At 41.9% G+C, this 15,907-nt stretch overlaps 1 protein-coding gene across 1 annotated transcript; it reads right to left on the bottom strand.

Annotated features, from left to right (window-relative positions):
- Positions 1-1,257: 1,257 nt before the first annotated feature.
- TMEM170B (transmembrane protein 170B) lies at positions 1,258-15,577 on the bottom strand. The gene is made up of 3 exons (XM_048507485.1): positions 15,073-15,577; positions 10,226-10,396; positions 1,258-5,355 (listed from the first exon to the last, which is right to left on the bottom strand). The coding sequence occupies exons 1-3, from the start codon at positions 15,167-15,169 to the stop codon at positions 5,225-5,227; spliced, it is 399 nt and encodes a 132-aa protein (XP_048363442.1). The 5' UTR covers positions 15,170-15,577; the 3' UTR covers positions 1,258-5,224.
- Between the last annotated feature and the right edge of the window lie 330 nt (positions 15,578-15,907).

Raw genomic sequence — 15,907 nt, forward strand, 5'->3', positions numbered from 1 at the left:
TATACGTTCAAGAAAGTACGCTTAACTGCAGGCCTAATGGGATGCCAACGAAAAAAGCAGATGTTTAAAACATAATGCATTTAAACTAGTGTATATGAAAATAAAAATATCTCAGAGAACCAGAAACCTTGAAGTATATTTAATTTACAAGTATGTTGTAAATTAAAGTTATACATTCATTTTTAACAATAAACCAGATGTAATTCCCTACCAATTACAGAATGAAAGTCATATTTGACTAGAGGATATTGCCAGAAAGCAGATAATACTGAAACATGTATTTATCATACCGTTCAACTGCTTTTCATTCAAAGTTAGTGGAGAATGGAACCTATAAAGATAACTGGAAGCTTTCAAGTCTTTTTCTGTACTTTTAGGATAAGCCTCGGAGCATCACTACATTTTATAGTCATACAATGGGTCTTCCACTATTGAATCACTGATTCAACTTCTCACTGTGTAAGCCAGTGTTTTCTCCTTACCACTGCGACTTTTTTGAATGGCTATTGTTGCATGGGAACAGTTTCCAATGTCAAAATTAAGCCATGGCATACATTTAGTTGGTTGCACAATGAACCACCTAAACTGGCCTCTACACAATGGCCTCACATTGGCTGTTACTTCAAAGCAAGTTCCCATGATTACTCATTACCCGACAAACAGTCATTTAGAGTGGTGTTTCCTTCTCTTTTCATTCATGGAAAGGACTGTGACGCTGCCAAAATGAAAGCATGACTTTGGGGATCTGAAAACAGGCGTTCATAAGAAACAGGAAATGGTTTGTAGAGTTACACAAAGACCAGTTTGAGAATGACAACTCTGTAGGGCATTGCTAATTTAGAAAATATGATGATTTTCATAGCTGGTTACCTTGGAATCCGTTTTGTCTTAATTTTGGTCTAAAACGCAAATACAGGATATCTTAATTTTGGTCTAAAATGCAACTACAGGAAAAAAACGTTATGAGGGCTGCAAACTAGTCATGTAAAGGTGATCTGGATGGAATGGGAATTTTTCAGATTTCTTTCTTTCCCAACTGTGATCACAAACATGATGAAGCTTGGAGCACGTTCAAAGAGATTTAAAGAATCAGGGCCCAATTTTCTCTTTTACCATTCTGTACAATTATGCAAGACTTTGGATTATGGCATGGACAAAAGAAATAACGAAATATTATGTTTAAATCTAACTGGGGCAAAGAGTCTATGTAGATGCAGTTATCCATGAAAAGGGATAATAAATGGCAAGCATAACTAATTTTTAAAATCAGTTTAATCATACCAAAAGCTGATTGCTTGGTATTATTACAATACAACAAAAATATGCAAGATTCAAGTAGAAAGAAGTTCATCATACTAAAACAAAATATAGCAAAGTGCAAAACCAATGAGGAAACACTACTCCCTTCCTCGGATATAATCAAGAAAAATATATTTAGGCTGTTATATTACAGATAAATATAATGCATTCTAACCACCTCTTTGGTCCATGTGTTCATAAATGAAAACCAAGTATATATTACTGTAGCTCTGAATAACTAAATAAAAATGCCTAGATCTTTATTACTAAGCATCTTAGTGGGTTTTTTTCTTGAAGCCTAAGCTTTTTTTTTAATGTAAACCAAAGATCATCCAGAAGAGTTTATCTTGAATAGCATGAGATTCTCATCTGTCACCAAATATTCCTGGCAATTCAGGTTAGTGAGCAGGCATTAGTACTGCATATCTCTTACACTGGATTTATTTAAGGATAAGACCACATCTCAAGGAACATATGTTGACTCATTTTCTCAGACTACATTTCTTAAAGATTAGTATACTAATCTCCATTTCTTTTAGCAGCTAAAGGTATCATTTCAATGCCATTCATACAATCAACATCCTACCCTAACACGAACCACACTACTGTAAGCTTGAAGACGAGCATTACGAATTCAACCACTTGGGCAGATGAAGAAGTTTCTGTCAATATTACCCTCTGACACACTTTGAATACAGAAAATATTGCTATTAAGAACACATTACCTCAGTGATTTCATTCCTGTTTCATTATAGAAATCAATTTTAAAATGAAATAATACAAATTTGATGTATCCCATTCAAAAACATAAGCCAGAGTTCTTCACAACCAGTGCCCATGTACTTTAATATCCATTAGAGACCAATGTCTGCAATGGAAAAATTTCCCTTACCATCTTTTATAGAAAGTGAGAAGCAATCATATACATTGATTTATCCTAAGAATATCTCAGTAGCTGAATGTTATCTGACATGATTAGTCATGGCTTCCTTTTGTTGCAACAACTTTTTTATTTTAAAAAGGCGGCCATGCTAAGAACCTGTTATACTGTTGTCTCCAAATAAATACACTGCAATATTTTAAAACAAAACATGTACTTTGACTAAAAATTATTCCTATCCTGGCCTTAATACTGATGGGGCTTTTTAACACGAAAACTGTTAGAGCTTTGCCCGGTACTGGTAACTAACATAGGAAGTACCTGACCCTCAGACATGAATACACATTTCTATGTATAGCCCTAAAGTCAACAGAAATTTACACAACTTTTATCTTCAGTACCGGGGCCTGAGAAGTGAACAAATAGTAGCATTATTAAATTACTACAGAACACAGGACATAAAAACACTTCACATATAACATCCACAACAGTGTTGCAAACAGCATGTTCTGGTGCTGACTAAAATAGGGAAAGCAAGAGGCTATTTTATAACTATAAAACCCTGAAGATATACCATGTTTAATATTTCTGCCAGTTAGAATTAAGAAAGATCCTTCTGTGTTGACTTGGGCAGGTCGCGCTTGAACGAATAAGTCAATTATTAACTTTTCTGGTTTTGACATGAACACCACAATCACATCACTTAACACTGAATCTAAAGACTGGGGACAGAACAACTATTAGTGGAGAGTGAACTAGAAAACTCCTTCTACTCTATACTCAAGGCACTATAAATTAAATATCACCTCATACCACTGTATGTTTATTTATAACGTACCTTGGTATTTAAGAAAATTACCTGAACAAAGATAACGAATGATGTCGATTGTTTCTTTAAATATCTCAATGTTGATCCAGTCCCCAAACCCTGAAGGCCTTGTCTTCAAAGCCTCGGGTGAATATGGAGCTTCCGCCAACAGCTATGTCAGACACTCACAGCACAGCAGCGGCTCCATTTCTACACCCACACAGACACATGTGTGTATGTGTGTGTGGGGAGGGGACGACTGTTACAAAACAGGCATCAAGGAGGGATAGAAACCGCTTTCTTTTTAAAATGTTATCTCTAAACCAAGTAAGCAAAATAACCTCTAGCGGCAATTTCTTAGTATATGAATATAAATTGTGATACTTATCACAATATTTAGAAAGGCTGTGGAACAAAGCACTGTGCTGTCAAGAGTATTATTGCTGAAGGTATGACTGCTGTAGGCATTAACCTCTTCTGTCATGGCAACTTGTGGTCATGTCTCTTATTTCCGTTGAGATGCTTGAACAAGCCGAGTGTCTTTATTACATATTGTCTCTTCGAAAAGGAACATGTGAAAGAAAGCCTCCCGTTATTTCTATTAGCAGTCAGAAGAGAACTGCCATTCTTCTGCTGGCAGCCAATAGAGGCAATGTGGGCTACAGCCCTCCTCTATTATCCACATTGGCTGAATTTAACCCAAGCTCTCAGCAAGATTCCTTGGTGCTGCCAAGAGAAGTCACAGCTAGAGCTAATGAGGTGCTGTTATAAAGATGTCTCATTTTGTGGTGGGTGAGCAGCAACAGATCATAAGGATCTCTGGTAAATGCTGCAGTGGATTTTCAGGCTAGTACCACCTGTATTCGCTTCCAAATGCAGGAAGTTTGCTCCCTTCTTTGAGGTGACTGACATAGTGCCCTTTTAATGAGGGCAGGTGTAATCAGCCCAAACGTACAATTTACTCAATCATTCTCTACATGTACATAGTTCCATAATTTTTCTCAATTCACTTCATAACATTTTATATTAAAGACATCACATTCATACTACCACTGCCTTTGTTAGAAGAGCATCATACAGAACACATCTACAGGAATATAAGCTTATCAAAAGTCACATATAACCACACTAAAGTTATTTAACATTGGGAAACAGAGATACGATTCTTAACTGGTATCCTTTTGAATACCAACAATTTATCAGTTGCTATTTTGTTTTGAGTTCTGGCATAATCACATTAATTTCCCCACCTTTTGAGTTCTCTCATGTATTGCTATGGCAATTTAGGTTGGATCATGCAGTAAACATTGCGGGTTCCTACTGATCAAAATATTTCTTTAACAAATTGAGAATAACACAACTGGTTTCCTGAAAGAAAAACAGTAGCTATATTTAGAAAGCCACACAAGATCTTGAACCGTTTTTTAAAAATCAAGTTTAAGGATAATGTAGGTTTTATTTTGTAAGCTGTGCTTAATTCAAAGAATAGTTTCAATCTGTGATGAGACCTTGGGGCATATCATAAACACCCAAAGAATTAAGAGCATATAAGTAAATTACTGAAGAGTTCCGTGGTAGTGATTTATCTGCCCTTCATGAAGATTTGCTATACTAGGTCAATCACATTCATGTTTTTGCAAGAGTTTTGCTTCAGACACCAAATCCCAGCAATGCTCACAGACAAATTCAAAACTCAAGTAGCTTTTTAAAAAATATGTCAACATTCTGCACTGAGTAGGATTCAGTTCATATAATAAAAAGCAAGTACCTTGCTAGCGTACCTGAATTTTTTTTGAATTAGGTTTGCAGCACTCAATTAACACACATTTCAATTGTCACACTATCCATTTTTTTTAGTAAAATCAACTTCACATTTGGCACATGTATCCATTCTTCAGAAATGCCCGGGTATTTTCTTTCCAAACTGTTGAGAACACTGATCACATGACCTACCATTAGCCTGATTAGCAGCTTCACAAGGTGCTCTCATCTTGCAGCTTCACCTAAATCGAACACACCTTGCCTGTGACAGAGGCACATTAGGTGCAGTGCAGTCATTTTTGGACTCTAAAGGAAGTCCTTTCCCAATGGATGGGACCGCTAGCTTTGCAGGTCCCATACCAAGTATTTTCCCTTGCAGTCCATCGGCAATTCAAACCCATCAGCCTCTGAAAGAACTTCTGGGAAGCTTCACTGCGGATGGTTTCCCTTTGATGAACGAAGTTTTCACAGAAGATTCAAAGTGTGGCAAGAATCCTTGAAAAGGAAATAATCAGCGTCAGCACTGTCTGGCCCACTCCAAACACCAGTGCTTCTAAAGGAGCCATGCTCTTCCCAGCAACTCTGTAAATTCCAGCTACGGCTGCACCTGAGGAAAATCACAAAGGGGAAAAAAAGTGACATTATTACAGGAATTCTCTCTTCAAAAAGGCATTCTAGGCTTCATATGCCCAAACACTAAATAATATTTTTAACCATATAATGGGCTGAATCCAAAGGTGCTCTTTCTCCTGCTGTAAAGTCACATGCCGAACAATAGTAGTTTTGTCTTTGGAGGAGGGGTGTGTGCAATTTTTGCCCGTTTCCTCCGCCCAGCAGATGTCCCCATACTGTTTGTGAGGATATCCTGATCCAAGGAGCAGAATTTTAGCAGCTCAGAGGTCGATAGCATGAGGGGGAAGCAGGGAAGTCCCATTCCACAAATACTGTTCTAGTCTTGATATTTTGGATTCAACCCAGTACAATTTTAGTTTCAAAGATGCACTTCCTTAACTTACGACAAAGGTCTCTAGTAGCTAATACACAAAGTTAGTCATTGTAATTTCAATGGTGGAGAAGTACATGCTTACTGCTCTCCTGTTAGTATCAATGTAACTTCAGTGCTTAATTATTGTTGTACTGTTTCACAAGAAATTTCTTATCATGGGAATTTTCTTACACCCTTTCCTCAGCTTGTACCACTGGCTGGCTTACCCACTGGAGTTAAGCACTTATAAATTCTATGGATGACATAAATCTTATCAGATGCCCTCTTACAATGCTACATATGATTTATAGATGTTAAATACACACAGTTAGACTGGGTGAGGAAAACATTACATATTTTTTTTCAAAGGAAAGATATAGAAAGGAATGGTGTAAAAACAATGGCACTAGAACGGAACTCGCACTTAACAGTGGACCATTTTAGTTATCTCCAAGGTGGCAGAACCACAGCAATACCACACTATCAATACTGCCCAACCCTTCATTGGCATGGGAATAAGCCACACTGCAGCAGCTTCCATATCACTGAGTGCCTTGCTATTAATTGTTTCTGTCAAATCCCTTTCCTTTGAATTTCTCTAGCAATTACTCATTCAGTGAAGAAACTTATTATACAGAATGTAAGCATGAAGATCCAGAATTGAAACAAAACACCTTAGTGTAGGAATAAGCTTTTAAAGAGTTCCCAGGGTTCAATATCTGGAAGTAATTAGATGGCAAGGTGCTGGGAATGGCTGACCTCAGAGACGATAACTGCACAAGCAGACACTGAAAGTCTATTTTCACAAAGGAATGCAAAAGTATAATGCAGCATTGGAATTTCTACACACACTGCACACTAGACACTTGTGGGGGTTTTCTGCTTACTTACCAATGCCATACTATGGCACAGAAAACCAGCAACAGGTATAATTTCATTAAGTACATTATCAGAAATGGCTAGAAACAAGTATTTCAAGCGTATACTTTCATTACAGTAGGAAATACGCCACATAAAAGAACCAGCAGTGTTTGGCATGTTAAATATACCCAACAGCTTTTAATTATTTATTGCATGGAAAATATTGCATCCACTCGAGAAAGCAGGGCATGCAATTTTTTTCAGAACCTTATTGCAGTTGTAAAAAATGAAGTGTTCTCAGGATCAACAACTTCTTGCCTGCAAAGAAAAGTATACCCACACTCTAAGCACAGTGGATTTTAAGAGTTTCTCTTAGCGGTAAAAGTTCAAGCTTCATTAGACAAAGTCTCCTATTTCAAATGTAGCAATAATGTTACAAAGCTGGTCTCCCATAAACACCTACAAGGAATGTGCACAATGCATGAAAATAACCTCTACTTACTGACCTTGATATACTCTGAAGACACTCAATTAACAGTTTAAAAATGGCACTCACATTTCAGCTGGGTGTTGGGTCAGTCAAATGAGCTATTTTGGCTACAGAAGGATTCACTTAATTTATATTCCCCAAAACTCAAGTCTGATGCAGCATTTAGTATGAGACTGCGCCAAGCATCTTTGCCTTACTGGTAATTCAGTTATACCTTTCTAAGTCCACTGACTTTAACAGACTTATGAGGTGTAATATTGTTTAGGGTTGTACTGTCAAAAATTCATTATACAAAATGGGGCCCAAAGCTATACTATTGTATGTCTGCTGGCTCTCTGGAAATATCACAAAGGCCTATCAAAACCCTGCAACCTCCCCCCCCCCCCGCACCCTCCCCCATACCCCTTGCAAGGGCTGAATCAGCAGTCCCACTCAAGTGCAACGGCACCAATAGCTGTTGCTATGCAGAATTACTGCTCAGTATGGGCTATAGTTAAATTATAAATGGTGCTTTCTTTGAAAAGGCTATATAGAGCCTTTCCACACATGCAGAATAATGCACTTTCAATCTACTTTCCATGCACTTTGCAGCTGTGCAGAATAGCAAAATCCACTTACAAACAATTGTGAAAGTGGATTGGAAGTGCACTATTCTGCATGAGCGGAAGGGGCCACTGAAGCTTTTATTACACAACATGGTGTTTTATTACACAACATGGGAACTCTACAATCACTGTCATTTACATCAGGCTACCATGGTGCTGAAGGGGCCCTCCTGGGCTCCACAAATCCTCTTTTTGATGAGATTCACCTTACAACTGTTTTCTTTCAAGTCAACCAAGTGGCAGGACCAACGTTACCCTTTGGAACAGTTTTATAAGAAAATATAAAAACACTTGATCAGTCCACCGATTTGGACTTTTGTAACACAACAAAATACGTCTGTACAAGAAATCTTGTGGTGATGCACATTTGCCCCCATTGGGTGTAATCAGCCAGAGTAAAATCACTTAATCTTTATGACACTGTTCAGTAGCAGAAATGTCTATCTCTAGGGTCTATGCCATTCTCATAAACTGCTCTGCTTATGAATTATGTCTTTGGTGAAATAGGTATAGTATCTCCCGCCTGTTTGTCTGAGAGCAAATCTAAAGATACTTTTGAATTATGATAGGAGCCAAGTACTGTCTCCATTTCTTCCTCTGATTCTGCAGGTTGTTTAATGTTGTGAGGCCTGGTTGGAACCGAGAATGAAGCTGGTGGAGGAATCCAAAGTCAAGCAGGTCACAGAGAAGTGGGACTCAGACAATGAAGAGGTGAGAGATATTCACTCCACTCTGGTAGGTAAGCTGGTGAAATACAATAGAGAAAATGTTGCCATGGAATGGGAGGAAATGCTGGAGGCCATGAACAGATCCAGTTGTAAGGAACTCAGATCCATAGGCACCAATGGATCCAAGGGAATTTCATCCTTAGAAACAGTAACCAGGTGATGCTGAATGTATCAGAGGAGTCTTCGAAGGCTCAGGAAATACTTCCTTGGTTTCAAGTGGTGGTTCCCAGGTCAGAGCTGAGGGGGCTCAATGGTTTCTAGGGTCAATTTTTGCACCTGGTATTGGTTTTGGCCTTCTCAGCTGGTGGTTCCAAGGAATTCCTTATAATTGAAGGAGACTTGGAGCATCGGCACTGAGGCTCAGAAAGATGCGGGTGAAACAGACACCACTGATAGAATCTTTGAAGGTGCTTAAGTAGGGTGATTGACTTGGCCAATTTCTCCAACAAGGATAAAGCCTTGAAGAAGAAGAAGGAGAAGAAGAAGAAGAAGAAGAAGAAGGAGGAGGAGGAGGAGGAGGAGGAGGAGGAGGAGAAGAAGAAGAAGAAGAAGAGGAGGAGTTTGGATTTATATCCCCCCTTTCTCTCCTGCAGGAGACTCAAAGGGGCTTACAATCTCCTTGCCCTTCCCCACTCACAACAAACACCCTGTGAGGTACGTGGGGCTGAGAGAGCTCCAAAAAACTGTGACTAGCCCAAGGTCACCCAGCTGGCGTGTGTGGGAGTGTACAGGCTAATCTGAATTCCCCAGATAAGCCTCCACAGCTCAGGCGGCAGAGCTGGGAATCAAACCCGGTTCCTTCAGATTAGATACACGAGCTCTTAACCTCCTACGCCACTGCTGCTCCAGCAGGCGTGTGTGGGAGTGCACAGGCTAATCTGAATTCCCCAGATAAGCCTCCACAACTCAAGCGGCAGAGCTGGGAATCAAACCCGGTTCCTCCAGATCAGAGTGCACCTGCTCTTAGCCACTGTTCTTAGCCACTACGCCACTGCTGCTCCCTACGCCACTGTTGCAATATGTTCCTCGCCCAAACACAACAGGAAGAGCTCATCTTCATCAGAATGAGGCACACTCCTGGCACACTTTTTGAGCAATTCCTTCTGAGACGTTAAAGATTATTGTAGGGATAGAAAAAAAATTACTCAGAGGAGTATCCAGTACAGTAGAAGTAATCCTCTCAGCGATAACATGAGCAGTTTGGTGTACAATCTTTACAGGTGCTTAGCAGACCAGGTGCTCGGGAACAGCAGCAGCAGAAGGCCATTGCTTTCACCTCCTGCATGTGAGCTCCCAAAGGCACCTGGTGGGCCACTGTGAGTAGCAGAGTGCTGGACTAGATGGACTCTGGTCTGATCCAGAAGGCTCTTTTTTATGTTCTTATGTTCTTAACTATGATGCAGGAAGGAGAAGGGGTGTCAGTCTCCTCTGCCACCCAAAATGGTCCAGGAGGGCTGTACATCAGTACTTATGATGTCCCACTCCAGTGGAACAAATAGTGGTCCCTGGGCTTGTTTTAGGACAGGAAAGGAGATGAAGTCCCAAGCTGAAGTCCTTTCTTCCTCTGCCCCACCACCCCAAGCTTGAAAAGTGAGTCCCACACCATTAAAATGTCACCATCTGAGTTAAAGTCAGGTCAGGAGAATTCAAACACAACACAATAAAATTTTTTTGACAAGTACCGTGGCCCTTATTCTCAACCAACAAAAAGTTATAAAGAATAATGAGAATAGTACATGAATACTGCCCAGCATAGTTAATAATCACCTTCAAACAGAGTCATGACTATTAAAAAATTTAAGACTTACTGGTGATCATAGCTCCAGTTACAGAACCCAGAAATCCAATGCTGACCACAATGACAGAGATTACTCTCCCTTGCCTATGTCTCTGCAGCATCACAAACATTAAAACTCCCGCAGCACCGTGGACAAACAGAGAGGAGAAGAGAGCCCAGAGGAAAACCCAATACCACATTTCTGAAAAGAAAGGGGGGGAAAGCAGTCATATAGCAGATCAGCATTTCTGAGGGTTTTTTTCCTTGACAAACAAACAAAAAATCCTGACACAGTTTAAGCAACAATAAAACGAACAAGAGATTCACAGAGCTAACACCTTAAAATTATCCATTCTATTTTCCTAGCCACTATTTCTAGACATTTTATACACAATTCATATTAGCAAAACATTTGATGTCCCAAGAATTCAAAAAGGGGTCCCTTCCCCCCCCCACAAAAAAACACGACAACTTGGGGAGAATACTGAAATATATGAAATACTTCCCTTTCAAACCTAAAATTACTTTCCTAATGTAATAACATAAAAAGCATCATTTGTAACTTAGCATATAAAATTGTACAAACGTATCTGTGGAATTTAAAAATATAAATATCTTCATTTTTAATTGGAAAAATTGTTGCATGCACCCAGAACTTGAAAAAGAGTTGCAAACTATGCTACCATAGTACGTACATCTTTAATTTTGGCCACATATGAGAGGTAGGAAAAAAGTTTAAGGCAGAAAACAAATTTTAGTAAACAAAAGGAAAGGTATTATTTGGACTGAAGCTTTCTCAGTCACAATCAGTAGAACCAAAGGCGTATTGAAGTAAAATGGTGCCTGGAGACAAATTGTCTTCGGGTGCTTACCCCTCACTGCGCCTGGGGGTGGGGGTCCTCCCCACCGCTCCCAGCCGACAGCCTCTTCTGCCCTCCCCTCTGGGGAGAGCGGAAACAACTGCCGACTGGGAGCTGAGAGGGGGGGGGTGAAGCTGAGGGGACAGTGTCCTAGGGCACCCTTGGCCCCGCCCATGTTGATGATGACATGGGCGGGGCAGAGGGTGCCCGAAAATGACCAGGGTGCTCAAAGACGACTTGTCTTCCTGATCACATGGGGGGGCTGACTTTGCGCCCCCCCCCACATGACCAGATTAGTGGTGTCCGGGTACCCCTCATTCCTAGGTAAATACACCACTGAGTAGAACTATATTAAGCTAACTTTACAACACTGCAAACACTGAACATGTATCATTATTAAACATGCTATAACTTATTAACTGCTGTCAAAATTATTTACATTTAAACAAACACAAATCTTGAAGATGTTATGTACACTATGTAAGAGATATTTTATCTGTGCTCTCAATTTTTCCACCGGAAAAACTGAAAAAGTATTCAGATTCTTTCATGAGGTACATTTTGCCTGTGGAAAACATCGCTTAAGAATGATTTTACTCACTTTAAAAGAGAAAATATTTCATAGGTTATTTTTTCCTGTGGCCTGTCAAATTTTCCATTTTTTCCTTGCAAAAAATTAAATAATAAAAGTTTCTTGGCAAAAAATGTTTTCCTCATTTTTCAGGATCTGCTTTTTGGCTCCCTTAAAATGCCATCATTTTTTTCGCTGAAAATAAGCTTTTTCCAGATGCACAGCCTTACTTACAAATTCAGAACCTGATTTCATGTAACTCATGTATGCTAGGTCCCTGATTAAAAATGCTTCCTGGGTACAGGCTAATTTTATTAATGAGCAATAAGAACTAACTTTTTAACTTTCTGAGGTAACTTAAAAAGGGGAATAGGAGGGGTATTTTCAACTGGAGAACCATCTTAGGAAAAGCTCAACTTATTACATTTTGCTGGATTTATTAGTATAAGGAAAGTTAGATCAGGTGAAGTGAAAATTGTGAGGGTGGGGGGAAAGAACATTAACAATTTGAGATATGCTGATGATACCACATTAGTGGCAGAAAACAGGGAAGCCTTGAAATTACTACCGGTGAAAGCTAAAGAGAAAAGTGCCAAAGCAGGACTACAGCTGAACACCAAGAAGACAAAGTAATAACGACTGGTGAATTACTCAACTTTAAGGGGGAAGATGAGGAATCTGATACTTGTTGAAGACTTTCTATTCTGTGGCTCCATCATCAACCAAAAGGGAGACGGCAACCAAAACATGTAGCAATGAAGACTTGGAAGACTTGAAGGAGGTAGAAGAGATTCTTAAGTTTGAGGAAGTGTCACTGGCAAACAAGATCAGGTTAATTAATGCCACAGCATTCCTTATTACTACACATGGGTGTGAAAGTCAGACAAAGATGAAAGCTCATGAGAGGCAGCCATGTTAGTCTGTAGTGGTAGAAAAGAGCAAGAGTCCAATAGCACCTTAAAGACTAACAACATTTCTGGCAGGGTATGAGGTTTAGTGAGTCATAGCTCACTTTCATGAAGAAAGCTGACAGGAACAATTAGACTCTTTCGAAATGTGGTGTTGGGTGTTTTGTGGACAGCCAAAAAGACAAATAAGAGGGTTTTAGATTAAATTAAGCCTGAACTCTCTCTAGAAGCTAAAATGACTAAACTTTGGTCTCATTCTAAGAAGACAAGAGTCACTGGAAAAGACAATAACACTAAGAAAGGTTGAAGGCAGCAGGAAAAGAGGAAGACCCAACATGGATTGACTCTGTAAAGGAATTCACGGCCCGCAGTTTGAAAGACCAGAGAAAGGCTGTTAATGGGCCTTTCCCCACTTACGGTTTGCTGCGCGCTACTCTCCCCAAATAGCGCATGGTCCAGCGGTGCTCCCGACGAGTCCGGGCAGGGACAACGCAGCCGCCCTGACTTTGCGCTCTCACGTCCCCTCAGCGCGCGTCATTTCTGACGCTGAAGAAACGGCACCTTCTGACTGCCCCATGCAGTGGGGAACACGACCCCGTGGCAGAAATCGCTCGCGCTGAGAATAGCACGAGCGCAAACCGTAAGTGGGGAAAGGCCCAATGATAGGACATTTTGGAGGACATTGGTTCATAGGGTCACCATGAATTAGAAGTGACTTAATGGCACTTAACACACATGCACATGTCAGGACTACTTGTTTTATCAACTTAACTTTGTTTTATTATTATTATTATTATTATTATTATTATTATTATTATTATTATTATTATTATTATTATTATTATTATTATTATTTAAATTTAGTATACCGCCCTATCCCCGAAGGGCTCAGCTTTTGTTGCAGCTTTTGATTCTATAAAAGGTTTCATTGTCCAAAGATTCTCTTACTGTATTTTTGCACTTTGAAATTTTTGAAAGCCATCCTGAAAACTCTGTTAGAATGGCAGGGCATAAACAAGTAAAAGAATTAGATTTTTTTAAAAAAGAAAAGAAAAACCCTATCTCCAGGCCATGGCACCAACCCATTTAGGTTGCTCACTCCCCATGTGCTTGTTGGAGCCAAAAACAAAAATTCCCTAACTAGAGATCACACATAGTCAATCAATTACATTTGCATATGAATAGACTAGCTCTGAAAAATGCTCACACTGCTGCAAACGCTATTTTCGCATTCTCCCTTTGCCACACAGCAGGAAATTCCTCTTAACCTGGTGCCTGCTATCCGGGGTTTTTATAACTACTTGCATTTTAAGAAAGTATTTTTTTAGTTGCTATTTAATTGAAAGAGACCCTTTACAGTCTGCCAAGAAGCTTTCAATTAATTACTGGGGACCTATGCTGTAAGGAACATGGGACAATAGAAGATGGCACAACACACATTTGGTTCTGTTCCCTTGCAGCTACACAAATAAGACAAGCCAACCTGTAACCACTCAAAGGCAGGGAACACACCCGAATGTGGAAATTATCTCTGGACAAGACAAGCACTCTTTCCCCACAAGGGAACCTAAAAACGAGCACAGGGCAGCAACTCTAGAATTCCTTTGAGGTCTCAGCCCCACCCTGGTCAAAACATGCCCTTACCAAGAACAGGGTATCCTGAAGGAGGGGGACTCGCCATCCCATCCCCATAGCTGCCAATAACTAAACCCCTTTTAACTTCTTTATTTGCAAATTTGGTTCTGTAAAAGATCCTAAAACCTAACACCGGGTAAGAATGCCTCTGCTTAGCTCATCACCTTTACCTGTCCTTGTGGTGCTTTTCTGCCCCTCCAGCATCACAGCCCACCAGGGACTTTTAGACACAGTCCTGAACCCATGAAGCTTCATGACAGCACAATCCCCTGAAGATTAACTCCAGTCTAAACCCACTGAAATGAATGGGTATAGGCTGGAGTAACTCTCTTTAGGATTGCACAACGAGCTTTTCATATTCCCTCCTCTGCAGATTTACTCCAGTCTAAATGCACTGAAATTAAAGGGCGTAGACTGGAGTAACTCTTTAGGATCGCACCATCAGCTTTCTGTGGTCTCTCCTCTGCAGACTGACTCCAGCCCAAACGTGCTGAAATGAATGGGCGCAAAGTGGAGCAACCCTCTTTAGGATCCCACCAGGCGCTTTCCGTGGTGCGTCCACTGTAGATTTATTCCAGTCTAAATGTGTTGAAATGAACAGGCTTTGACTGGAGTTCTCTCTTTGGAAATGCACAGCGAGCTTTCCGTGGTCGCTGACCTGCAGATAAACGTAACTCTAAAAAACACTCTAAAATGCATGGCCTTTGACAGGCGCCACTCTCTTTAGGGTCGCCCCGTGCGCTCTCCGTGGTGCCTGCAGCTTTGCCCGGCTTCCTCCCAGGGGCAGTTCCCTGGTGCCTTCAGCATGCCAGGCATGTTCTCTCCCGCGGCTCCAAGCCCCCGCCCCCCTTCCGAGCCCCAGGCGCCCTTTCCCTCCCTCCGTCCCTGCCCCCCCCCCTTTTACCGGTGAGGTGCCGGAGCGCGGTGCCGTGCGCCCACAGACTGAGCACCTGCTGGACCGACAGGTTGACCATGCTGCCGTCGGCCGCCTCCGCCTTCATCTCGGCCGCGACCTGCGGGGCTGTCAGGCCGCCGGGCGGGCAGTCGGGGCAGGGGAGGCCAAGGCCGGGCCGCCGGGGGGGCGAGGCTGGGGTGGCTGCCCCACGGCCGGGGAGACATTGAGGACGGCGGCGGGGGCGGCGCTCGCTCTCCGCCTCCCCCCAGGCCTGGCTCAGGGACAAGGAACGGCAGGCGAGCGCCAGGGGGCGGCCAGGGAGGAGGAGGAGGAGGAGGCAGCCGCGGCCATCACCGCCCCCTCCCGCAGCCACCTTCGCATGGAGGGAGGGAGGGAGAGGGAGGGAGGGAGGAGGCGGCCCCCGCCTCTCAACGGCCGCCCAACCGTCCGACCAACGACCGGTCCGCGCGAGGGACTCCCCCTCTTCCCTCCCACCCTCCAGGATGCGCGCGCACGAAAAGGCCCTCACAGCCCGCTTAGGAAAGGCGTCCACGAGCGCCCCCTCTCGGGCGGCGGCAACCGATGAGAAACTGACGGAGGCTGCGCACGCGCGTTGGGCTCAAAGCGAGTGCGCGGACGTCACGACGTCCGTCGCAAAGGGGCGAGGCGATTCCCCCCGCCTTTTTTTAACCTCCAGCTGGTGGCGCGGCTGGTGCGCTCTTCGCGAGAGAGCCTCGTCCTCGTGAGCCATTTTTAAAATATGCTGGAAAGCCCTGAACGTGGTTTTTTTTAAATAAAATTTTAAAATTACTTTTCACGGTGTAATTGCCAAATATGAACAGAA

Source organism: Sphaerodactylus townsendi, linkage group LG09 (assembly GCF_021028975.2).
Source record: "Sphaerodactylus townsendi isolate TG3544 linkage group LG09, MPM_Stown_v2.3, whole genome shotgun sequence".
Classification (NCBI taxonomy): Eukaryota; Metazoa; Chordata; class Lepidosauria; order Squamata; family Sphaerodactylidae; genus Sphaerodactylus; species Sphaerodactylus townsendi.